At 39.9% G+C, this 18173-nt stretch overlaps 1 protein-coding gene across 2 annotated transcripts in view; it reads left to right on the forward strand.

Annotated features, from left to right (window-relative positions):
- Positions 1–17403, forward strand: part of tlcd2 (TLC domain containing 2) — a 35696-nt gene extending 18293 nt beyond the window's left edge. Inside the window, exons 4-5 of one of the 2 annotated variants that reach the window (XR_006370933.1) lie at positions 13466–13977; positions 17185–17403. Coding sequence is in view for 1 of the 2 variants with exons in the window: in XM_044120518.1 (XP_043976453.1) it covers positions 13466–13846 (381 nt within the window). In the remaining variant the exon portion in view is untranslated. Of the gene's footprint in view, positions 1–13465; positions 16474–17184 lie in introns of those variants that run through there. The other variant, XM_044120518.1, reaches the window with a different exon arrangement.
- The last annotated feature ends 770 nt before the right edge of the window (positions 17404–18173 follow it).

Raw genomic sequence — 18173 nt, forward strand, 5'->3', positions numbered from 1 at the left:
GACTTTACAATCTCAATGATTTACAGTAATAATTTTTATTCTTTTCTTTGCACAGCGCTCTGCATCATCTTGGCATCTCCAGCTATTTATTTAGCATTTATGTGTTAGTTTTTTGCTGTCCTGCACGTCCATGTAATCCCAGCTGTCTACATACTATGGGAATTATAGCTCCTCCTTGTTGACCCACATTGTGGTGAGCCACACCTCTTGGAATGAAGGTTTCTTCACCACATTGTGTCAACATATCACAAGCTGCTGGGAGCCCCTTTTTGTTGTTCTAGTTGAAATATGAATAACACAAACAGCAGATTAAGCTGACTTGACTCGAGCGCCTAAAAGAAAGGCATATTAAGCCAAGCAGCCGAAATAGTTTATATCTATATTAATGTCCACATTCCAAATGTTAACCAGTTGTGAAAATGAATCTGTTGGGTTTCTCTTTGGCACTGCTACACTGTCTGATAGGATCACTCTCTTTGCATTTGTGTACCACCCGGATTGTCTTCGAGCAAAGCTTTATGAAACAAGGGTAGATAACAGATGCACGTCTTTAAATATTAACCCAGCTGCACGGTCTTTAAGCAGACTAAGAAAAAACCAACCAGGCTGTTTTACTCCCACAGACCTAACCTCTCGCTTGAACCGTATAAGAGGTATCCAAATGAACTCAACTATTTGCGTTTACTAATTTCTCTGCAGCAGAAATGATGAATAATTGAGAGAAGCACTTGGAAATGCAGTTAAATCAAAGTAGCATCCCCATCAGTTTCTGTAAAAAATAAACTCAGATTGACGCTTGTGGACATGCAATGACTGAAAATGATAAAAGGATTTGAGAAATTAGCTTCAGCTGAAAACAATGCACATTTCTGCCTCTCACACGCCAACAAACCCATATAAGAGACGTAGAATGTGCCTCACCCCGCACATATAACACCATGTGCAACACATGGCGTATTGTTGTTCTCCACCCTCGGGTTCTGGTCAGGCTTCCAAACATTTTCTCTCCTTCTTACCCCAACACCTACTCTGCAGCCTCTCCCATCCCTATAAATACGACATACATCTCTGCATCTGGTTTGGATGAAAATGTGTTTTTTTGTTTTTTCTTTTCTTCTCATATTGTGTCACCTTGAGCAATTTACTTGTTCAGTGTTTCGTGGGGTAAGAAATATTTTGTGGTTGTCCAAGAAGCAAAAATAAAAATAACCACGTATTTATGCATGTCGTTGTTTCTGCTGATAGGGAAGCTTTTTAAGGTTTAAGCTTCTTGATTTTGTGCAAATCAAACTTTGACAATAAAGTAACCAAACTGTACATTTTATTGTACAAAGGCTTCTATGATCAGATGAACACAAGTGGGAATTAGACGCATAAGTGACTGCATGGGAATTTGAAAGATAATTTGAAACCATAACTTTGTAATTTGTTGTAGAGTAAAGTGCAAATGTTAGTGACTTTAACCTTAAATTTTCTCTCATACACACTAAAACACCCAGACCAATGCGTCCCAAAGATTCTCACGTCAATTAGTCCATTCACACCTCCATTTTGGACCTGTGGCATTTCATCCCAACCTACTTCAGTTTTGTACTTGTAATCAAACCCATATACCAGCCATTGACAACCAGTTGATTCATTTTGGTACATAATTTAATTTGATATTATTTTTGGCAGATTTTATTTGAAGTTGTATGTTCTTTGCCCTGCGATGGACTGGCAACCTGATGATGATGATGATGAATACTTTATTGATCCCCAAAGGGGAAATTCAAGGTCCCAGTCCAGGGTGAAGCCCGCTTCTCGCCCGTTGCTAGGCACCGACACCCCTTACGACCTCACTAGTGATAAGCGTGTAAGCAAATGGATTGCTGTTCTTTGCCAGAGGCTCTGATGAACGTGTAGATGAGTTGATTCCTATGACGTAGGAAACAAACCAAAGCAAATCTTAGTGACGTCTTGCTAATGGATGCTTCTGCAATTAGCAGATGTCAAAATAATTCTTTCAGTCATCGGTTTTCAAAGAACAAGTGAAATACCCTCAGGGCGTTTGAGAACTGATCTACACAGTGTCCCACAGAAGATGGCTCCTTCTCATGCAGGAAAAGGTCTGGCACCAAACAAAAAGAAAATTCAAAAATACAAAATGGTGAGGAGGCAGAATGAGCAGAACTGGGTCCAAAGAAGCTGCAAACCAGGAACCACACCAGCCTAAAAGACAACAAAAAGTTAAAGCATGGAGGCTTTATTTGTTACTGGTTGGCATAGCAGCTAGGAAAGCTGCGTGGATAACTCCATTCATCTATTAGTGGGATTGGAAAACTGTGGGTGTGTTTCAGCATGGCGCCACACCTGATGACGGCGAACCGAGACTTGAAAGAGATGTTTGACATACTTAGATGAAATCCAGCTGCTGCAGGATGAACCGGGGTCACAGCACGTAGTTTAAAGGAGTGTCGATGGGTGTGCCAGTAAGTCAGAGCACAAAGCAGGAATAACCACACATCAAAATTATGTAGTTGGCAGAGAAAAAAAAAAAAAAAGAAGTCACTGTTTGTATCTGAAAAAACCCATTCTGAGTCTGAGTTAAAAACTATAATGTTTACTGCAGGTTTGGGTGGTATAAAGCTTAAAAACTGAATTCCTTCATAAAAGTGCCATATCCATAGTCAGAAAGGTAAAGGTAATTTTATGTATATAGCACATTTTCAGCAACAAGGCAATACAAAGCACTTCACAGGAATTAAAAGGAAATTCAAACAAAATAACAAACCAAAGGAAAGAGCAAAAAAGAAGAAAAAGAATCTAATGTTGATCTAAAGTATGTAAGCTAGAGCTATGTTGCATCCATGCAGTGTGGATAACCCTTTTATTAGAGATGCAACAAATAGCAGTTTTTTCTTTTACTGAATAAGCATTATGGAACAGCGTGTCCTAAACAACATATAAGCTATCAAACAGGAATTTCCTCAAAATAAATCAACTTGAAGTGATAAATAGCCTGCCAAGAAAATAAATATTAATGGTGTTTACCACAGTACTGTCTTGTTGTATTTGATTTTTTTTTTTAAAAGAAGCTTATATCAATTGTATAATATTACTAAACATCTGCCTCTTCATCTGTCAGGCCTTGGTGGTTCAATATCCCTCCATTTTGTCCTTCGAAACATCTGGAGTTTTAACATGAAAAATGTGTGTGAAGCATGTGATGGAGTGAGAGGAGCCTCATCTGGTGTCGAGAGCTTTGTTGTTGGTACGAGTCTTTGTCCAGATGCATCTCTCCACTTTCATAACTAGTGATGACATATTTGAGGGTTGTTGTTTTTTTCCACACTCACTTCCTTTCTGCTTCATTCATAAAAAAAGTCACCATTCGGTCATAGACGCCCTGCTGCAGGAAGACTAAAAATAATACTTTGCCTTCATCTGATTAGCCGGTTCACTCCTCTGAATGAAAAGCCACGCAGTTCTAATCGAACGTGCTTATTGTAGTAACAGGGTTGGTTTTTGTGTATGTTCCTTGAGGTTTTCACCAGATGTGTGTGACGGAGAGGCTCTGAAGGGGCCTGTTGTGCAGCAGTCATCTGACTGGCCTCATGATAGCATTTAAGACCCCAAGATAACCTCTTGTCTCTTCTGGAACTTTGGACTTGCTCTGTGTGTCATCGTTGCTGTTGTTTTCTACCTCCTTCTCTTCATTTTTCTCCTGCAGAGTCGTTTTGTCAGACCCTACCGGCTCCCAATCGTCCCTATTGTCTGCCTACAGTCACCATATGCCTGGTATTTCTGTGCAAAGTTTCCTACTGCTTTTATTTTCATTACTCTTACTGGACAGTTTCCTGTCTGTTTATGATCCTGCTGTGAAGAACCGCTTCCTGTCCTGTAACTGTAGCGGTGTAAAGTGCTGAGAACAACCTGGCAGAAAGCCGATGCGAAGTGCATTAGTGCCCTGAATAATCCATCCATCCATTGTATGCACACACGAATGTACATACAATGTACATACAATTTGTATGTGACAAACTAGTCACTATGCATTTAAGTTAACAGTTTTCCCAGCAGTGATTTATGTGTACTTTGTATTCCTGTGCCATAGTTAATCCTGTCACACCTTCCACATCTTCTAAGTAAACTATAAAATAATGAACTTTTTCACATTTTACCCCCTTTATTCTGATACCGCTACGTAAAATGATCTTATAGAGAACCCACGGAAGATGTTAATTTAATCTTTTATTTTAACCAGAAAGAAAAACAAATTGAGATTAGAAAGGCGCTCTGATCAGATCAGACCAAAGCTGAACTTTTTGGTCTAGATGTAAAAAATTTATGTTGTGGCAGAAAACTATAACTCTGGACTAGACCTGTCACAAGAACAAATTTTGCTGGACTATATATATATCGTCACAGAAATCATTACAATTAACAATCATATTGTTGCTTTGAGGTCATTTTTAAGATATATAATTATAAAGGTAGAATATTGCCGGTTCAGCCTCTCAAAGGCCAATAAACTTAAATTTTGTTCAGAAGACTTTAACACTGGAAATAATAACCAAACGCAACCGAAGCCATAAATGACATGGATTATGAAGTCGGTGTAAACAAAATTGCTCTTTAAAAATGGAAATTCTCAAGCTCATTTTAATTTATGCATGCAATTAGTTGATTGATTGCGCCAGGCTTACTCTTAACACACCATACCCAGCATGAAACATGCTTTTCTTCTGCAGGGTTAGGGGAAGCTGGTTAGATTTGATGGGAAGGTTGATGGCGCTAAATGCAGACTGGTCTTGGGACAAAACTTCGTCTACAGTAGAATGGGGTGAGAGCGGTCAAGACCATAATCTAGTTGGGACTCTTAAGCAAGACTTTAAAATTGATGTCCACAGAAGCTCTCCGTCCAATCTGTCCGAACTAGATCTGTTTTAGAAAGGAAGTGGGTTTAAAATTTCAATCTCCAGATCCTCAACAGTGGTAAAAACTTGAAACCACAAGAGCAGAAAAGCCAGGTCTGAAAGCTTTTAAATCAAGGCTTTTGAATATATACACACACACACCATTGAATTTTATGACCATTGAATAGGTTTGCACCAGGGAGAGGCAGCCGTCAGCTCCACCCAGCCACCTGTCTGAAACATGTCTGCTCACACCCTGACACCTCTGAGCTCTGCTCCTGTTACAGTTTTAAGAGCCAGTATGTGGGGTTTTTTTGTGGTTTTTTTCCACTTACGAGGACTGGTAAAAAAAGAATGAAAGCTTCTTTGCGTGTTCCTCTGTGTTTTTATTATCCAAGACATCATCCAGCCTTTGCCTTTGTCATGTCGCACAAAAGGCTCGTGACTCTCGCCGAACCTGAAAATCTCCACTGACGGCATTAAATCACACATTTTCAAAAGGGGACAAGAGGAGCTGGTTTGACTTCCTAAATATTCTTTGACATCATTGTTACTGTTAAAGAGTGAGAGAACAAGTACGGTTGTTAAAGGGACACACATGTGACTCTTGCATCATTGATTAGGGATTTTGTCTGACTTGCGGTAAAAAGTGTCCAACAGACTCCGATGTGAGAATGATGACTCGTCAGCTGGAGAAGAAGTGGCTGAACAGGTGCAACCACAAGAAGCATTTAGCCCCGAGTCTTGACTGCAGGTTGTCTCAACCTGAAACCATAATTAGGCCTCTGTTGTCTACGCACTAAATTAAATGCACTCCATGGCTCGATTGTTTTGGTTTTTACAGTTAACGTTATTTTGCAGATGTTGATTTCTGAGCTTTTAAGGTCCAGTCACAGCCTTTCGATAAAGTTCAGGTGTGAATTTAGACGGGGCCGTTGCGACACATCTTTTTTTTTTTTTTTTTCAGGTATTTTCTTGGAAATTTATTGTTTTGTATCATTTTCTTGTTTATGACCCAGTTTTATTTACAGAAGATTTTGCTAAAGGGATTAGTTTTTGCTCGGCCCTATGGGTGCAAGGTGCCCAGGTCAAAACAAGCCCAAATCACCACCCCTCCACCACCATACCTTAGCTTAAATGCTTTTAGTGTTTGTCTGACTGACATATTGTGAGCAATTATACAGAAGCTCTATTTCAGCCAAGGTTTCAGACATCATGGGGTTCATTTAGATTCAACTTTGCAAGTCATGTTGCCAAATTCCTTTCAGAGAGACGTTTTCTCCCAGCGACCTTTGAAAACGAGCCATACTTGTCCGTCTGTCTTCTGTTTGTACTGTCATGCACTTTAACTGCTAACCACCCGACTGAGGCCTGCAGAGCCTTGAGTGCCTTTAGGCTTCACGTTATCCAACCTTGGAGTGAATTAACTCGGATGTCCGTTGTTGGGATGGCTGCAGATTGTCTGAAATATTTTCCACTTTTATGGAGATTAGCTTAACTCTTGCTCGTGCTTTATTGATACTGTGCTAAAGTCCACCTTTAGCCACAGACCAACGCAACTGCAGTAGCGAGGCTGCATAGAGTAGGTTTGTTTTTTTGAGGAATTCAAAATTCAAACAAAGAGGTATTTGTTGTCGGGAAGTACAGGTATCCACACCCGTACTTCCATAGAGGTAGTTCCTCACCAGGGACCTGGAAGTGGAGGTCCCTGGTGAGGTGTTTTCCCCCTGAAAGTGGAGGTCCCTCACCAGGGTTTAGAGGAAGAACTAATTGAGCCCACAGGGAGGAAGATGCAGGGAACAAACATGCTGCTTTGTTTTTCTGGAGAAGAATAAAAGGGGCTTATTTGTAGTTTTATTGTGAAGAAATACTATGTTACACTGATAAGCAACACAAAAATGTTAATTGTTTTTGTTGAAATGTTGTTTATAAACCATGTATATCTGGGTTTCTCCACTATGAAAAATTCATAATCATATGACTAGCAATTTGATAGACAGCCTTTAAAAATCGAATGCTACAATTAATGTGCAGAATTGGATTTAAGGTGGGTAATTTCCCATGTTTACGGGAGCATCACGGCACATCAACCTGAACGCCACATGTGCAAGCTGGAGCATGGTGGTGGCAGCATCACGCTGTGGGGATACTGTTCTGCAAGGAAGGATGAATGGGGCTAATTACAGGGGGGGAAATCTGTGGCAGAATACATGAATAAATCCAAGCATATTTAATTGTTAGAACGGCCCAGTCAAAGTCCAGATCTAAGTCATTTTGAGAATTTTTGATCAACCTCTCAATTTAATCTGAGCTTGAGCTATTTGGAAAAGAAGAAGCGATAAAATATCCGCCTGTAATCTGCAAAGCGAACCAATAAAGCTGCGTTAAAATGTGGATCTAAAACCTCAAGTGGGGCTGAATACAAGCGCATGCCACACTTTTCAGATTTTCTTTTATAAAAAAGGGTTTTAAAACCCACACATCATTTTCTTTGAACTTCCCAGTTATTCTCTACCTTGTGTTTGCCAAGTTTACTTATGTTACGAGGCTTTTGTGTGAAAGTCGTGTTCAGCAGAGCTTCATGCTGCCAAATCCATCTAATGCTGAATCAATCCCATCATGACGGATCCAGCGGCTCGCTGGGGGGATTACTGTGAGCCCCCTTCAGCGCACGGTGCTGACACCAGCGCTGACATCTCTATTTTTGTCCCCACAATGGTGGACTCGCCGAGAACGCAGCAGGATCAGGTTTTAGGGACGTTTCCTCGTAGTTTTTCTCCAGGTGAAGGTTTATGGTTCTCCTTGTGTACAGACCTTGAAAAAGTGTCGTATTACTTAAGTTAAGGGTCTTTTATCTCTGTGGGCCACTTTATCAATGTTTATTGGCATTTGTTGAATTGTACAATATCCACAGTAAAAACGGCAATAAAGCTACATAAAGATAACACCAAATAGGAGGAAAACATGTTATGTAGCCTTTTTAAGAAGCCATGGGAAGTGCATTATTTATTACCCTGCTCCCGAACAGCTTTGATCCATATCAACTACATTATATACCAACTCAGCGTGTTATCAAATCGTCCTATCTCTGGATTGTAGAAGAGTTTGTTTGACCTTTGCAGTCTCGTGTTCAGTCTTGTTTTATCGGCGTAGAGCAGAGGAGACGTTGGATCCGGTTGGGTTTTGTGCTTGGAGATTTGGCCTCCATTTGCAAATGAGCGGAGCGGAGTGAAATCTCTTGAGGTTTAGTTGTGTGATCTTCACCTTTGCTTCGGTCCTGACCGCACGTGGATGTGTTGTTTTCATAACCGGACTCGCAGCCCTCCCTCACATGATGTTTTTATTGTCGGTGTGCTGGGTTTGGTCTCTGAGGTCAGCCTTTCATAAACGGGAGTCTTAACCGATGAGCTGAGACATGTTTTCCTCACTGTGTGATGATGTTTGTGTATTTACGGTGCTGGGAAAAAAAATAAATTCATTGTTTATTGCCTGTTGCCATAGTAACCTGCTGCTGGTTGGGTTGGATGTTATCGTTTCATTTGCATCTCTATGTTTGGAGTTGTTCAAGTGTTTTCCCACGATAAATCACAACTGTTGAGAAAAAAAAATTACACATTTTCAGTTTCTCTTATTATTTGCCTAACTTTCATTGGCTGGATTGGACAGACGTTTTTCCCCTTAATGAATAAAATCCACATTTGAAATTGCATTTTGTATTCCATCGGTTATGCTTGCCTCATATTAAAATTGAATTGATCATCTGAAACATAGGTGTGACAATGAATAGTAAACAAAAGTAAATCTTTAAGGGATAAAATAATTTTTAAAACACTGGAAGAACTTTTTTCAGCTGAGATGAAAGTGCTTTTCTTTTATCTCAAAATAAGAGACTAAAATGAACGTAAATTACACAAAAATTGAGGTTGAACTTTGAAAAATACTTCTATTTCTATCGTTACTTGGATGCTGTGTTTAACCACAAAGCCTGGCGTGGCGAAGTGACCTCTAACGCCGCTGTCATAATTTTGGCTCTGAATTCCACAGTTTTGAGCCAAACTTCTCCAAACTCACTAGGATGGATCCTTATCCACCCCCTGAAAGAAATCCATAATAAAATTTGGTGGGCGTGGCCTAATGTATTTATGGCGCCCACTAGAAAATTTTAAATGATCAGCCCCAAGCCATACTTTAACCTAGAATTACGAAACTTGGTACATATGTGTATTCTTTCAGGACGAACATAAAAGTCTCTTGGAGCCATGTTCTAAATTCAACAGGTTTTCTGTTAATTTTGATTTAAGTTCACTGTTTAGAAAAAAATATGTGTAATTCCCTTTAAGGCCTCTTGGTGTCACTGTTACTCCACACATGAATGTGGTAACCTTTAAAGAGCTCAAATGTTTTAAAATGTAATTTGACTCCACTGCGCCCCCTAAGTGAATCCATCAGCTATATCTCCGCCGTAAATGGACCGATCTGCACCAGATTTTTTGTGAGTCGTCGGGGAGCGCTGCCGAACGCATTCACGTGTGTCTTCTGGCGGGCGATCGGGCGGGGAAGGTTTGCGACGGCTCCCGCTGCGGCTCTGGAAACGGTGCGAGAGCTTCCGCGGCGGCTGGAACTCCGCGGTGGCCAGTGAGCCGGAGCAGCGCTTGCTGCGAGGGCCGCACGAGGCTGCTTGCAGCTTTAATTTTTTTTTAAAGTGGCGCACTCTGCCCTTAGTTAGCCGCTTCATTGTAGGACCTTCATATCTGTATTTTTTTTTACCAATTCCATTACATTTTTTAAAACTAAACATTTTCCACACCTTTCTGTATCAACCCTGCTCTTTCAAAGCAGATACTATGCAATACTCAAATGATAAACATATTTCTGTGGTCAATGGTGATTTGTTTGGTCACTGGGTCAACACATGACTATACTTGCTCTGATAACAGGACATCCTGGCCTGAAGCTCAGATTCTGCTTCAGAGCGCCGCTGGTTCTCCCACAGAGGAATGTCACAAGATACTGACTGACCAGCAGTGTGGTTCCACTTATTTTTGAAAAAGCAGAAAGCCGACATCTGTGCATAAGTTGCATAGCAGATTTCATTTCATTGAGTGGTTGCAGCTCTCTGACTGCTGACGGTATGTCGTTTAACTTCGAGAGTTTGAAGTGTAAGGAAAAGTCAAACGAGTCTATATTTTTTTTCTTGGTATTTTGGTACAAATGCAGATGCTACTGTCATATAATACATTGCTCTGCAAAATTATTTATGCCCTTAACTTTCTGTATTTGTTTCACATTTTAAACATAAACCTCTGTGGGATTTATCCAACATACACCATACTCGACAGGAGAGGGACCGCTTTCTCCAGCTCTGATCAGACGTGATGAAGGCTTGAATCCCTGTAGTCGTATTCTGCCTCTCATCCTGGACCCGCCGCTGCTGGAGCTCCTCCCCTGGTTGGTCCAGCACCATTGGATGTGTCTGATAATCAATATTTCAGTTTCCACAGAGTTTTTATTGAATTTTTGTCAGATCTTTGATTTGTCTTGCTGGAAGATGAACTTCTTCCTCCCTGACATCTCTTCCATGTGGGATGATGATGTGGGTAGGGCGATATACGGTGTTAGTTCTCCACCACACACATAATTTAGGCTGTTAGCCGGAGAAAATCTTTGAAATACTTTCTGAGCCCCCATCATGGCAGCAAATATTCTTTCTATTTGGCACTGTTCCACAATTTGTTTCCTCTTGTCCATATTTTTGCTATGTTCCCTTTCCAGATAGAAGAGATGTTTACAATTCAGGATGATGCTATAAAACTTAAATGATGCCACAGTTTATTTGCGCACTTTGTAAATGCGAACACGTGCTTCCTCGTCGTTCAAATTTACCTTGTGTGTGTTTTGCAGCATACAATTCAAATAAAATGAAGGTTTGTGTTTGTATATGGCAAAGTTTTAAAAAGTTTAAGGATTGTGATCATTTTTACTGGGTATTGTATGTCTTGCATTGATGTGACTATATCTCTACAGCATTTTCTCCGCAGGTAAATTAACATTTCCCCCCCTCAAGATGTTTAAGGTTTATGCAGGGAAGACGGCACGCAGCTTAATTGCAAACCTCTGAACCGTAATGTAACGTGCAGTATGGGATGATGTTTACTGCTCCTCACATGTCCTGTTGCTTAACAATCAACATGCGCCATGTAACGTCACGGCGGGCACGCAGGCATTACACAAGTGGCTCTTTCAGCTCATGGTAAAGTTCGTCCTGTGTGTCACATCCTGCACTCTGCAGTGACAGCTCTGAATTGCTGCTTTTATCCGTGCTGTAAACGTCCCTCATACGGTGGTTAGGATGTCTTGAAGCACACCGCAGCCGTGTGCTCACTGAGTGAAGCTGCCCCGCACCCCGTGGCGAGCCAGCTGGCCGACCCGTGTTTCCATGTAAACACACCGCTGTCATGTAGATTTTGAGCTGAATTTGAGCTGCTGTCAGGGTGTCGGGTAACGGTGTGCTCTCAGACTTGGTCAATAATCCGTTTCTGTCCCAACTTTTCAGCATTGAGGCGACAATGGGGGGAAAATGTGGAGTCGTCCGTTTACAAGGCGTCGGCGCCACCTGGTGGCGGTAGTCCGTCCGTTACATCACAGACTTTCGTAAGCACAGTTCAGCAGAAAGGAGTGGCAGGAGCTTTGACCTTTCAGAGCACATATGTCAGAGTCAAGGCCCGCGGGCCACATCCGGCCCGCGAGAAGATTTTTTACGGCCCCTGGGATGATCTTGATTTATTATTAGAACCGGCCCGCAGACCGCAGCAAGCCGGCACCCCGTCTGAAAAAAAATATCTTCCTTATTTGAACTGTAAGTAGTTCTTTAAATGTTCTGTGAGATGATGTACTTACCCATGTATCCATAACAACCGGAACTTTCAATATCCACCAAGTTATTGCCGAAATATACCGTCTATTAAATGAGTGCCCCCCGGATTAATTACACTTTCTGCAGCTGCAGCTGCGAAGTTACCGTATTAACCCGATACTTGCTGGAATGTGCAACGTCTCCCCTTTCAGAAACCGTTGGAATTTTTCCACTTAGCGCTACGTGTGGCGGAATTACGGTACTGCAAATTTAGATGTGTCGCCGCCGACACGTCCAGTCTAGAAGGGTTATTAGCACAGCAGTCGTCAGCATAACTGTAAAATTAACTTTCAGATACCCATCAAAAATGGCAAAAAGGAAGGTGGACACTGAGTTTAATATTTGTTTTCACTGCATGTTACTTCTCCTTGATGAAAGTGTTGTTTTTGATTAATAGATTTTTGCACTTTATTTTATTGTATTTCAATCCAATTATATTTTAAAAATATTTCAGTTGTGTCTGTTGAAAATTAAAGATTACTGACAGAGCCATAAGAAAATATTGCTTTATTTATCTGATCATATTGGAATATATTTGTTAGGTTTTCAGTAGGTTCAATTAGGTTCACTAGACTATATGCGTCATTTAAAAAAATTTCAATGAACATTCGATCAGTCCGGCCCTCGGCTTGTAGCTAAATTTTTTATTTGGCCCTCCGTCCATTTGACTTTGACACCCCTGTTTCAGAGGAATCACAATGGATTTCAACACATAACTGTAACAAGCAGTCAGCTCCTCCGTCGGGATCATATCACAGGGTCATAGATTGCAACCTAATCAGAAATCAGAATACATTTTTCTTCGAAATGCACGCCATCCATTCATGTTTGTTGGTTTAATCTTCCAGAGTCAGTTCAGACATACAACAAGCTATTTCTTATTTGAACGTCTTCTTTATAAGACTTTAATTTGTGCTTATTTTGTGTTTGTATTCAGGCCTAAAGGTAAATAATTGTCCTCTCTTTACTGCCTTCCTCCCCATTACAGGACTATTTTTAAAATCGTTTTTTGAGCATTTTCTAAGGTTCTTATCTAGTTTGGCTCAGGCTTTACATACGCAATCATTTTATATGATTACAGTGCATGTCAGTGGTCAGCAACCTTTACAATCCAAAGAGCAAAGTGTAGATTCTCTGCAAGACTGGCTTTTTTTCTTTTTTTTGTTAAAAAATTTGCAATTTTTTACAGTTTTCTAAATATGTAACACAGAAGCAGCAATTAAGTAAAAGAGTCTCAAACGGTTTCCTGGCTTTCCTGCTTTACGGGATCTTCAATTATTTATATTAGGAGCAAAGATGGTGTTACAATGTGTGTGAGAGAGGAGTCTCTTTTCCAAGGTTTCCATGAAGCAGCCAACATTTCCAACTTCAGCATGTTGAGGAGTGATTGAAAGCTTGATCACAGTTAATTCATCATTTAACAAGGCTTGAAGGCTTTTATTCATCCGTAAAAATGCTAACTTATCAGTTTAATATGACTTTTTGTGTTCGGTGTTTGTTCTTAATGTATATACGAAGCTTCAGATGATTGTCTCCTTTTTTTCAGTGCTTCAGTCCAAATTTCGTAGCTTGTGAAAGTAACGTTAGAAAAGCAAAGCCTTTTACCAACAGGACCTTTGACTTCCTCCCCGCCTGTCCGTGTGTCTCTCCGTAGGTCATCACCTGCTTCGGCCTCTCCGTGGTGTCGTGTCGCTACGTGGGCTTCTCGGTGGTGGCCTTGCTGGTGGAGATCAACTCGGTGTTCCTCCACCTCCGGCAGATCCTGCGCATGGCCAGCATGGCGGCGAGCACGCTCTACCGCGTCAACAGCATTGTCAACCTGGGGACGTACGTGGTTTTCCGCATCAACACGCTGGCTTGGATGACCCGCTGGCTGGTGCTCAACAGAGACAAGATTCCCCTGCTGGCCTACACGCTGGGCAGCGTGGGCATGGCCATCATGACCGTCATGAACATCATCCTCTTCTGCCGGCTGCTCAGGAGCGACTTTTTAAAGAGCAGCACCCGGGAGGCCAAGAAGGAGAAGGAGATGTAGAACTGTGCTCTGTTTGGACCTGGTGGCCTGGATCCAGCATCGCTTAAGAGACGGAGGCGGAGATCTGTGCTGGACATGAAACCGGACCTCCTCTGACCTCGCTGGAGGAAGCTTCTTCCCCTCAGCTGCAGGTTTGGCATTAAAGCTTGTGTGCTTCGCCTCATAAAGAATATAAGTCCTGTTAATCAAATGCCTTAACATCCCAACCAGAGTTTCATCTTAAAATGTAGCTGGGGATGAGCGCCACCTTTTTAAACAGATCCTCACACGGCCACTGGGAGCAGAAACTGTAAAATATCTTCAGTAACATCAGAAATATATCACTTAATTCATCTAGTTTATGCTTTATATTCATGCTGTAGATTTTTTTTATGTTGCTTTTACCCACGGAGTAGATAAATCAGTAGCGCCCCCTTATGGTTTGACCTTGTCACTGCAGAGGTTAACGTGTTCTCTGCCAAATGTCCTCAGCTAAAATCCGCCTGCTACCTCAGAACAGGTCGCTAGCTCCCGCTTTGCTGACAGTGTTGATCACTTTGCTGAAAATCTACAGATGACTTGAATCAAAAATGTACATACAGCGCCCGCTCTCCACAGGTTATTTAAAGCCTTTTAAAAAACGTGCTAAGGTCCTCTCTGTCTTCGCTGCGTTTCTCTAATGATGAGCCTCGTTGTGTCTCACTCTCAGATGTTTTAAGCTTTATTTTTACTCTGACTCTGGATATGGGCAGGTTTAGTCGAGCACTGATTTTCATGTAATCACTTCCCGACTTGAAGAACAGAAATGTGCATTTCCCTTTCTTGAATGGCTTGCATTTACCATTTTGAAGAGTAGCTGAGAGAAATGAGTCATTCTGCCATCTTTACACCCCAGAGATGGAGGAAGTCAAGATCCTCAGTGATGTATATCTGTTTTTATGCCATTCTGGACTTAAAAGTGCAAAATATTAACCATTAATATCTTGAATAAAAGTCTAAATCGTGATGCCACATTGGTGAAATTAATTTTTGATTGTTGATTGTAGCGTGGAGCACAGTTGGCAAACTTGGTTTGCAAAATCTCCAGTTTAAGCTGAATTTAAAATCTACACAAGTTGTGAAATTATATTTTTACTTATATTTTAATTATTTTGCATTCAGACTAGGTATAAAACTACCCTAACTAAACTAAACCGATGAGTCGGATATTAAAATTACAATTAGATGGGGCAAGAGAACGATAAAGCTCGATACTCATGTAGAAATCAATGAAAATAATCAAACATTAATAGATTTGTGTCCTTTAAAAACAAACAAAGAAAGAAAAAAGCCTGGAAAATCAAAACATTTTACGGATTCAAATTATAGAAGAAAATTTGCTTCCCCCCCCCCAGACTGCTCAGGAACCCTGATTTTGTTTTTTGTTTTTTATGAGTGATTTTTCTCCCCCTTTATGAATGTATTAAATGAAGATTGGACTTTTCTAAATTTTCACCTGAGATCAACCCAGTGAAATACAAGATGTATTTGATTTAACCTTTTTTACACATCTTTTCCAGGGGGGCAGTAAATGTGGAGAACGCCGTAGTAGAGCTTCTAGAATAGGAAGGATTTCAGGATAAATGCGTCAAACAATAATTTAAATTTCTTTCTTGAGCAATAAATCAAATTACTCAGTGAGTCACTATCAGTGGTAATCACTGCAGACGATTCCACTAACAGAAATGACTTTATGAAGCTTTCATCACTTTGTAAACAAATTAAATGAGAATTTTACCAGAACATTGTGGATTAGAGCATGACGCTCTGTAGTGAAACTTTCAGAACTTTTATTTATTTTTTTTTTATAATAAGGAATATTCAGGAAAAATTTAGAAGGAATTGTATATTATTGCCTGACGAATTGGCACTGACAAAAAAAAAAATCCCCCAACTCTCTGCAGGGGTTTTAACTCAACGGGCTCACTGGTTCATCCATCACCGGATGTCCTGTCTCCATCTGTAATGAATATCCAGTGAAATAGGAGCAAATACGTGTGCTGTGCTGCGAAATACCGTTAGTAGTTGTTCACATTTGGTCAATTATTGTGCTATTATTTGAGGCGGTGGGTTTCAGTCTGCAGCAGGAGCTTTCAGGCAGAAAGCTCCCCATTTTCCACAGATAGGACATTTCTGAACGTCGCCTCAGTGACCTCACACAGCCAAGACCACTGTGTGTGTATTTTGTAACATTTTCTATATAAGTGCCATCCTGCCTTTAATATGAAGGATGCTGATAAGCACTAATGGATATATTTCTGAGTTGGAGAACAAACATGTCTGAGATCTGTGAATACAGCGAACTGAGCTGCCTACTCTTCCAACTCTAATCATTGTGTTTTAATTTTATCCTTTAGAAAAATGTTTGGTGTTTTTTCCCTTCCTGAATCATCAGTTAATTGTATATGTTTGTAATTTATTTCTACTAATAAGTTATGGATAAAAACTGTAAATGATGTCGTATGTAAGGTTTCCTGTTGTAAAAAGCAAAGTTTATTATGATGATGCTTTTTCCCCCCCCCCCCTATTTTTAGTGACTGTAACATTGAGCGTCATGTGAGTTCAGATCAAATTTTTGAACATAAGGCAAAAAAATGTTTCATCAAAAATCACCAGATTACAAACAGCAGCTGGAATGAAATGGACTAAAAATTTAAACTGAGCACTTCAGGTTGCTGCTGAGTAGGAAGTATAAACACGTCTTCAGTCTCACTCCGGGTTTGTTGAGGCTGATTACAACAATCTCATAAAAATGTGGAAAATATTTTCCTATTGATTTGCCTTTTTTAATAAATATAAATATATATATATATTTGTTTCAGGGCAGCTTTTGTGGTTGTAGTGAAGACGGTTGGTGACATTGAAGTTCTCTTTGAAAAGTTGAGGTGACGTGTGTGTCTTGTAAAACTGCACTGATACCATTTGTTTTCTGTGCTTTTATGAGTTGTGACCAGTTGAGTTTTATTCTTATTTTAATGACATTAGCCAAAACGACCCGCCTTCCGGCTCCTTCCTGTTCTCTAGTAACTTTAATTTCCAAATGCAACTCCAGCCAGGCTGCGAGATGATGCTCGGTCTAAAGGTTTTACCTTTATATTACCAAAACAGCCTCATGTTCCTCTTCAAGAACTATAAGTCTCACAGCTAATCCACATCTGAGCTCCATTATTTAAAAGCCTGAAGAGATCCATTTTATTTTCCCACAATACGATCTTCTTGATTCACCCGTACACTTATTTTTTGCAGCTTAGTGAAAATAGAGAACTGACGATTAACACTGTGCAGCTTTTCTGTGATTTCTGTTCATTTTTCTTTAAAAGGTGAACTCAGAAAATGGAGGAAATCAAGACCACGCTCTGAAAGCAGCATCTTTCACCTTCAGATCCCTCCTGTTAAACTCTGGTGTTTAATTGTAACTGTGTAAATATAACAGTTTTATTTTTTTTCATGTTTTGGCAGATCTTGTTTTGTAACTGCATTTCCTGTTTATATACAATGTAATTGATTAACATGACAATAAAGATGAGAGGAAAAAAACGTACTCGGCTCTGGATTTCCGCTGTTTGCAGAGGAAACAGAAAGGATGTCACATCAAGCAGAGGACAGTATGACAGGTGAGCGGATACGAAAACAATGTTTTGTCTATACCCCCCTCTAGTGGTAAAATTGTTTCATAACACTTTATTTTTCAAGTTGTAATGCTAAAGTTGCAGCTACTTCCTCGGCGGCTTGGAGTGTAAATTAAACCAATCTAGTCTAGATATTTCTGGACTATGAGAGGAAGCCGAAGTCCCTGGTGAAAATATTACTTATTAAATGGAAATTTTTCCAGTTCCTTGTTACATTATCATTAGCTTTTGATCTGCACTATAAAAAGCTTGCATGTAGAGTTTTGGATTACTTAAAGGCAACACTTACTAATTAAAATCTCACTAAAAGAAAAATAAACCAGAAATAGAAAAATGTAAATTCTCCCACATCCCATACATATATTTACTGTATTTTATGGGGAATGTCAAAAAATGACAGCAACGCCAATTATGATGATGTATCATTTATTTTGTGCATGTTATACAATTTTTTTTAAATTATGAAAATCATAATTAAAGACAAACAACAAAATCTTTCGTCAAATTTTTCACCTCTTAAATTTCAGCTTAAGTAATATAATTATTTTTATAGCAAGAAATGCTCCTAGACGTATAGTGGATATAAAAACATATTTGACTATAGCTGAAAACCATTAAATATAAAGGTCTAAAGTAATTTAAAATAACTAAGAACAGTTCAGTCTGTTCTTAGTTATTTT

Source organism: Gambusia affinis, linkage group LG06 (genome assembly GCF_019740435.1).
Source record: "Gambusia affinis linkage group LG06, SWU_Gaff_1.0, whole genome shotgun sequence".
NCBI classification, from domain to species: domain Eukaryota; kingdom Metazoa; phylum Chordata; class Actinopteri; order Cyprinodontiformes; family Poeciliidae; genus Gambusia; species Gambusia affinis.